Source organism: Elaeis guineensis, chromosome 1 (assembly GCF_000442705.2).
Source record: "Elaeis guineensis isolate ETL-2024a chromosome 1, EG11, whole genome shotgun sequence".
In the NCBI taxonomy this organism is placed as follows: Eukaryota; Viridiplantae; Streptophyta; class Magnoliopsida; order Arecales; family Arecaceae; genus Elaeis; species Elaeis guineensis.
Window position 1 is genome coordinate 17,310,979 of NC_025993.2, and position 8,714 is coordinate 17,319,692.

At 45.4% G+C, this 8,714-nt stretch overlaps 1 protein-coding gene across 1 annotated transcript; it reads left to right on the forward strand.

Moving 5' to 3' along the window:
• The first annotated feature begins 4,545 nt into the window (after window positions 1–4,545).
• On the forward strand, window positions 4,546–8,199 carry LOC105037972 (putative disease resistance protein RGA4). The gene is made up of 2 exons (XM_073250767.1): window positions 4,546–7,881; window positions 7,995–8,199. Exon 1 carries the CDS (start codon window positions 4,634–4,636, stop codon window positions 7,874–7,876), a length of 3,243 nt encoding a protein of 1,080 aa, XP_073106868.1. The 5' UTR covers window positions 4,546–4,633; the 3' UTR covers window positions 7,877–7,881; window positions 7,995–8,199.
• The last annotated feature ends 515 nt before the right edge of the window (window positions 8,200–8,714 follow it).

The following is an 8,714-nucleotide window of genomic DNA, read 5'->3' on the forward strand; positions in this document are numbered from 1 at the left end:
AGTTCGAAAAACTTTTCGGCCACCTTCTCTTGGCAGAGCTCGAAGCCCTTGATGAAGGTGTTCTGGCCGAACTGGACCTGTAGATCCTCCATCTCAGAGGAGGTCTTGAACTCCTCCACCGCTCGGGGCCCTGCCTCCGAGACTAGGGACGGGACCTGTGCCTTCAGTTTGGAGACCTCGACCTCTGCCTTCTTCTTTTCCTCCTCCAAGGCGGCCCTCAAATCGGACGAGGTTTGTCCCTCCTTCTGCAGCACCTCTTGGAGACTTGTAACCTTGGCGATCTTCTCCTGGAGGCGGGTGGCCTCAGCCAGGCGACCCTCCTCCGCCCGGGCTACCTCCCTCTTGGCGTTCTTCATTGCCTCGATGTTGGCGATGAGCTGGTGTCCATCTGCAGGAGCGGTCGAGGAGTCAATATAAAAGCTAAGGAGTAAACTAAGTAAAGAAGCAAAAAGAAGAAAAAGTGAATTGACCTACCTCGAGAAAGGATCCCAGAGAGTCCCAGATCCACTGCTCAGGATCAGCATTGACGATCCTGTGGACGACCTCGGGCAGAATACACCCTTCGACCAGCCTCTTTATTAAATCCCTATTGTTGAAGAGATTTTCCCCCAGATCTTCCTCGGAGTAGTCGGCCCCCTCAATGGCAGCCTTGCGGCTGCGGCTCTTGCGGGCCAGGTCTTCTTCCTCCTCCTCCTTTCGGCCCTCGGTGCCCCCTCGGGGCGGGCCTCTGGAGCGGGAACCTCGGTCGGGGGGCTCCGTGAAGAGGCTCGGGGGACTTCGGGCTCGACGTCAGAGGGGGCATCGACAGCAACGGCCACCTGAGCAGGCACGGCCGAGCTCGTCTCTTCTGTCCTAGCTCTCTTCGCCGATCCCATGGTCGCGGCACCTTTTCTCTTGTGGGTTTTAAGATCCTGGACCAACCTCCGAGCCACACCTGTGTCCATGTCTGCAATAAAAGGAGATCGATACGGCTCAGAAATAGAGTAAGAGAAAGGAAAAGCAGCAATATATATATATATATATATATAGTACCGATGGGGTTAAGAGGGCTCAAGCCGATGTTGAATAAGAATTGTTCCTTCAGAAGGTCCGAGAGAATGGGGGCTGGATAGGCCTCGAGCTTCCTGGAGGCTTCGAGGTCGTCCCTTTTCAGGCTAGAAGCCCGACGGACGGAATCCCTTAGAGAGCCCCAGGGGGGTAATCCCAGCTCCAAGGTCGGGCATCGGACATAGAAGTACCTCTCTTTCCAGTTGTGAATAGAAGAGGGGGCACCTTTCAACAACCCCTTTCTACCGAACTGGGGGGAGAATTACCACCAGTCCTTTGCCGAGGGGTGACGCTTGAAAGTATAGAAGTTTCTAAACAAGGAAAGGGTTGGCTGGACTTCGGCTAGACAATAGAGGGAAAGAAATCGTATCAGAAATCTAAAGGAGTTCGAGCCTACAGAAACTAAAGAAATATTTAAAAAATAGAAGAGAGTGATGACAAAAGACGGGAGCGGAAGTTGAAACTCGATGCAGAAAGCTTCTTGGTATAAACAGAAGCAGCCAGGGAGAGGAGCGCTAGCCCGGCCAATTTGCCCAGGAAGATCCAGCTCGTACTCCGGAGGAACCCCGTACTGAATCCTAATCAGTGAGAGTTCCTCCAGAGTCAGAGAGCTGGGGATGGTGTCTGGTACAAAGACCAGACGAGGTTCTTCTACAAAGCTAAGATTTTGGAGAGTTGGGATGGACGAACTCCTAGAACTGCTAGAGGAGGAAGTGCTAAAGGACATTTTGAATCGAACAAAACCCTAAAAACTCTAAAAAAATTGAAAAAAATAAGAAACGAAAAGTTCGTGAAAAACTAAACAGATGGAATGTGACAGAAGAAAAATGAAAGAAGAACAGCAAGAGAAAAAACAAAGAGGAGAGTTCTGGAACTAACCTAGGCTGGTTCGAAGGATGCAGAGATGCAGAGATGGGGACGATTCGAAGAACACCTAAGGCCGAAAAGGATGCTGAGGAAGGATGGAGCTCTCAGGAAGAAGAAGGGCACCAACAGGACTCTCAGGCCAAGTGAAATTCCTGGAGGAGGGGAGCGGGTTTAAATAGGCAACAGGGCCCGGTGCAGTAATGATTGCGGATCTCCTCTGGTCGACCTACACTCGCCGCGTGTCCCACTCACCTTGGCAGGTGGCTGAAAGCGGCTGACAGCTGACAGAGCCATTATTGCATCGTACCTAGAGCAACAATCCAGCGAGAATTTCGAAAAAAAATTTTCGGATCGCCTTGATTTGAAAAGGCTCCAGCATCAGCGTGCCAAACGCCAAAATATCTGGAAACAATCGAGTACGAAAATCGAGGGAGACAACTTCGGCTGTGAAAGTTTCTCTGTACTTCCTTCATTCAGAATCCGAACTCGGAAGTAGGGGGACTGGTGTTGGGTGTAAAATAATCCCAGCCGAAGTTTGTAAACGGCTGACCCTTCTAGGGCTTTTCCGGCTTCCGACCTTGTGTGGCATCTTTCTGAACTCCCTCGACCGTCCGAGCTTCCATATTACTATTCGGACTTCTCTGATAATGAGCTCCTCCATTCACGTATCGAGCTGCTCTAAATGCTCTTTGGGCTTCAATATCAGCCGATTTTCTACAGTGATCGACTATTCTTCGAATCTCTTCCAGACTTCTTCCAGCCACGATCGACTCTACTCCGAACTTCCTCCAGACTTTGTCAATGGCCGAGCTTCCCCAACAGCAGGACTTCTACAGTAACCAGACTCCATCCAAGTTTCTACGGTAGTCGACTGCCTTCTGGATTTCATCCGAGCTCCCGCGAGAGCCAGACCTCTACCCCGAATTTCTATTGCAGGTGAACTTCATCCAAACTCCTACCAGGGCTGGGCTCTGTCCGAACTTCTACAGTGGGTGGATCACAGACGAGCTTCTACGACGAATAGCCTCCACCAGCAGGATCTCTACTCCGAACCTCTACTACAAGCAGTCTACTCCGAACTTCTACTACAAGCAGTCTACTCCGGATCTCTACTGTAAGCGAATTCCATCCAAGCTTCTACTGTAAACGAATTCCTTCCGAACTCCTGTTACAGGCGGACTTCAGTTGAGCTTCTTCAATAAGTGGTCCCCATACGGACTTCAACAACGCTAATCGGACTTTCACAGGACCCTTCAGACTCCTTCAGCGGACGAACCTCCGCAACGCCATCCGAAGTTCACTATCGGTCGACCCTCTGTCGGATTCCTCATGAAATCGGACTTCCCCAACAGAAAGTCTCCGTCCGAGTTTCTACAGCAGATAACTCCCGCCGGCAGCATCAGCGCTCTAGGCACCCGACAACAGTAGATCCGTCAGCAACCTCGAAAATATCCGAGCTTCTCTTGGATTGATGAGGCAGAGAGCCATTCCGCTCCATCAGACATCCCAGTCGAGCTTCAGCCGACAGATCCGAACTCTCTGACAAGTCACGACAATGGCCACTACCCTACCCTATTCTCTGTAACGGATTCCGCGTGGCTCCACCACTCTCTGGCAAGTCACGACAACGGACACCACTCCACTCTCCGTAACAAACTCCACGTGGCCCTGAATGGCCCCCTGACGCCACTACTCTCCGTAACAAACTCCGCGTGGTCCTGAACGGCCCACTACCAGGCGGTTACAGACGTCGCTGTTAATCAGTTACGCTATCCATCTATAAAAAGGGACCTCCAAATACGTTCTTCTCTAAGCTCAAAATTCTATCTCGAAACTCTGCTAAACTTCTCATTCGAGTACTCCATTTCTATTGAGGTAGAGTACTGACTTGAGCATCGGAGGGTCTTGTCGGAGCACCCCCAACTCCGGTTTAGCTTTTCCTTGCAGGTCCCGGTGGTGGACATGACCCCTCGACTCCAGTTTCTCCGACGTCGACGGAATTCTGCACCAACAATAATCAATCAATTAACACGGTCCGTGTCTACTAACTAACATATATGATGAACTAAGGAGAATATATTCCAGCAAAAGATCTAGCAATGGTTAATTTAGTGCTTCAAATCCAAGGTAAAAGAATAGTCTTCTCTTCCGCTTGTGCAGCAGAGAGGCCTCTCCGTATAATATATCATTACTGCAATTAATTTAGATTTTATTTATTTACAAAGAAAAAATTATTTTTCAGTATAACCGAAATAATATAATTAATATTTTCCCAATTGAATTATATGTTAAATTACTGGTTGTGAATAATGGATGTCAATGTAGCTGTTATAATACAAAATAATTGATGATAACACTAGATTAACGAATGGTGATGCTATAGCGTGAGGGTAACTAATTAAATAAAACCAATACAGCTAATAAAGGGAATCTGTGGTAACTGCATGGCCGAAAAGGGGAATCTGGTGCCTTAGAGTTGTCCTTTTCCTTTTTTTTTTTTTAATAAGTAATGGTGGAAGTAGTATTTATTTTTTACAAGTTGTCCCTTAATGAGTCCTTTTCCTTCTTCCAACAACCATTTTTCTTTCCCTTTTTTTATGGCGAACCGTGGACCACGAAAGACAGGGTCTTCAAATCTTTATACATAGGCTTGCAAGGATTCATAGTGCCTCACAGTTTCCAATTCTCTTAGCGTGTCAAGAGCTTCACTTCTCAAAAGATGGCAATGATCTTAGACGCTTTCGTGCAAAGATACATGACCAAACTCGCAGATTTTGTAGAGGGTGAGGTGTCAATCATGCTCAAGGTGAAGGATGAGCTCCAGAAGCTTCAGAGAAGACTGGAAAGGATAAGAGGTTTTCTTGAACATGCAGAGAGGAAGAGGCATGAAGACCCAAACATCAGTAATTGGGTGAGGGAGTTGAAAGATATCATGTATGATGCGGATGATATCATCGACCTTTGTATCATCGAAGGTGGAAAATTATCGGAAAGTCATCAATCCATTTATGTGGTATGCCATCCCTTCCCTTTATTTTCTTGCTTCAGTTATATGAAGTTCTGCCATGAAATTGGTATCAGAATTATAGATCTTAATAATAGGCTGAAAGAGATTGTAGAGGATAGATCAGCACTGCCTAAACTAGAAGAATACACTAACCAAGTTGTTCAAGTGAGTAGAGTGAATCCTCGTCAGACTTTTCCCATTGAGGTCAATTCTGATATCATAGGGACACAAATTGAAGGAGCTACCCAGGGTCTTGTGGATTCATTAGTCAAAGAAGATAAACAAAAATACTGGATTTTGGGGATTGTTGGGATGGGTGGAATCGGCAAAACGACTCTTGCTTCTAATATATACAACGATGAAAGAATCAAAGAAAGCTTCCCTATACGAGTATGGGTATGTGTTTCCAAGGATTTTTCAGAGACAAAGTTGCTGAAAGAGATTATTAGAGGTGCAAATGGAAATTATGGGCAGGCTGAAACAAAGGCTGAGCTCATACCCAATCTTTCCTCTGTCCTTTCAAGAAGGTTCATTATCGTATTAGATGATATATGGGAAGCAAAAGTGTGGGAGGATCTGCTCAGATATCCTTTGGAAGGTGCAGCAGCTAGTGGTAGGATCGTGATGACTACTCGAGACGTAAATATGGCTAAAAATATGAGTGCACTTGTCCACCACGTTGACCAGATGAATACTGATGATGGCTGGGCGTTGCTCTGCAAGAAAGTCTTTAGAGATGACGAGAAGGAAGAGATCCTTAATTTAAAAAAAATTGGGATTAAAATTGTTGAAAAATGTGATGGTCTTCCTCTTGCAATCAAGGCCCTTGCAGGCATTTTACGATCGAAACAGAGAAGCAGAATAGAGTGGAACAAGGTTCTCACAAGTGATTCATGGTCTATGAGCCAACTTCAGACAGAACTCCCAGGAGCCTTATTTTTAAGCTATGAAGATTTATCATCTGATCTAAAACAATGTTTCCTTTATTGCTCGTTATATCCTGAGGACCACCTGATGAATCGTGAAGATCTTATTCGGTTCTGGCTGGCTGAAGGCTTCGTAAAACCACAAGGGGATGCATTGTTAGAAGATTTAGCGGAACACTACTATAAAGAGTTGAATTGGAGGAATCTTTTGCAACCATATCCTCGTAGCTTAGATGATAGTCAGTGCAAAATGCATGATCTGCTACGTTCTCTTGCTCTATTTTTGATAGGAGATGAGAGCACTTTTGTTGGTGATGAAAAAACATGCAAGACGAACCCCTTGATCAAGCTTCGTCGCTTGTCAATTTCAAACATGGGAGAGAAGCTAGAAATCCCTGATGCAGTAAAAAAGCAGAAATGCTTGAGGACTCTAATTGCCTGGAATAGTCCCAGAACAAAGATAATTGAGCATGAACTCGGAAGACTTGGGCAGCTACGAGTTTTGGACTTGACCGGGACAGGACTGGAGAGCCTTCCAGACTCCATTGGAAACCTGTTACATCTGAGGCACCTAGATCTTGATAGAACGAATGTCAAAAATTTACCAGAGCGTATCGGACGCCTTCAAAATCTGCAGACATTGAACCTCTCGGGCTGTAAATCGTTGCACTCGCTTCCCAAGGCCGTCACATGTTTGCGCAATCTAAGATGCCTTCGCCTCCCTGGAACTCCATTGAGCCATCTCCCAAAAGGAATAGGCAAACTGAGAAATCTCGTTTATCTTGAAGGATTTGTGGTCGGTGATGATGGTGGCGAGGAAGACCAGGGGTGCGATTTGGAGGAGCTGCAATCTCTATACCAGCTGAGAGTGCTAGAGATAGACAGGTTGGAGAGGTCACGAGCAGGAGCTTCGGCACTCTCGAACATTTGCTTTCTTAGAAAATTGCTTTTGCGCTGGGTACCACCCGAGGCCGGGAACAACCAACCAGGATGTGGAGAAGACGCAATCCAGATAGTGAACAAGATATGCAATGACCTCTCTCCTCCATCCAATCTAGAAGAGCTTCGGTTCTACAACTTCTTTGGTAGTGGGTTTCCCAGCTGGTTGATGTCATCCTCGCTGGGTGCCTTCTTCCCTCACCTGGTATTCTTGCGATTTCATGATTGTAGATTTTGTCCGAAAGTTCCTCCGCTAGGCCTATTGCCCCAGCTAAAATATCTTGACATCGATGGAGCAGAAGCAATCGTAACGATCGGACCCGAGCTTTTTGATCCCCATACCTCAGCTATAACTGCATTTCCTAGGCTTGAATACCTGAAACTCCGACACATGCGCAACTTGAAAGAATGGTCATTAGACCTCGTGGGAGAAGTTGGTGATGAAACCAGAGGAGCCTCTAAGCTGCTGCCGCGTCTCAAGTGCCTGGATCTAGAGAACTGTCCCGAGCTAATAGCTCTTCCGAAAGGTCTGGCGCATGCCACCAACTTGCAGGAATTGTATATTAGGGGCGCCCACAGCCTGAGAGAAATCAAAAACCTCCCCTCCTTAACCGATAAGCTCTGCATTGGGAGAAACATGAGGTTGGAAAGAGTATCCAACCTTCCCATGCTGAAATCTTTGGAAATACTGAATTGCCCACGGTTAGAGCATGTGGAAAATCTTGATATGTTGCAAAACCTGGTCCTGGAACATCCTTCTGCAGTACAGGGGCACTCAGCAAAATGCCTGCCAGACATTTCCACTAATTTTGATCAACAAACGGAGCACCTCCCACGGTGGTTATTAGACCTACTCGGGCAGCATCAAAATGCTCCGACTGCAGTGCAGAATCTCAGAAAATTTCTACTGATATGCAGCTCACCACTGTTTAAGGGCATCCTGGAGGATACACCAAATTTCATTCAGTGGATCCCGGAGGTCCGGATCGAAGACGTAGATGGTCCCTCATGGATACGGTATGCCAGGGGACCCCCTCCCAGCTTTCAAACCAACATACAATCAGAAAAGTTTAAAAGTGTCCGCTCTTAAGCAAGGTGATTTCTAGTTTTATTACGTTTATCTTTCCCTCATTAATTTGTCTATCACCATTAGACTAGCTGCCATAAATGCTGTTAATCTCATATATATTAATTTTCTCTATTCCCAGCTATAATTTTGTGCGAATTTAGCAGTTGGCATGGGGTGGATGTGCTCAGTGTATTTTACTTTTTTTTCCTTGTCTGAACTTTGTATTGGACTTGGATATCTATTCTGTAACTTGTATTTCCTAGTGTATTGATGGTGTTGATGGTATTGTATCATTATCCTGAATGTAACCTAAAGAATTCATATCCACTAAATCATGTGTCCTCGTGTTTTGATGGTATTATATCAATCTGTTTTTTAAAAGAGTGTCCTTACTTGATCAATCTTATAAGAGATAAACTTCTATTGTTTGATCTCGATACTTCTTTTATGTTACGTTTGTGATTAAATATTGGCCGATCTATAAAATCCTGTGACTGTTACAACAGAAGGGAATCTTCAAATAGTAAAATCAACTCCTAGATCACATAAGAACTGAATATTTTTTTAATGGCTTAATTACTTTAAGAACCCTGAATTTTTTAGGGGATTTCATATTTACCCTAGACTTCTATTCATTGCAATAAGATTCTACAGCTTTTAAGATGTTTCAATTTCTCCCCTAGCCGTTGCTTCCATCTCATTACCGTGATGGAAATGATCGGATGTCATTATATGCCATTACGTGGTGTTTAATGGAAGATGATATTGCAGAGACTGCTTACATAGTAGGTAAGTTCTTTTTTCTTGCAACCTTTTTCTGGCTAGGGTTTCAGTTCTTTTTCTTTCAGTTGCCTCCTTT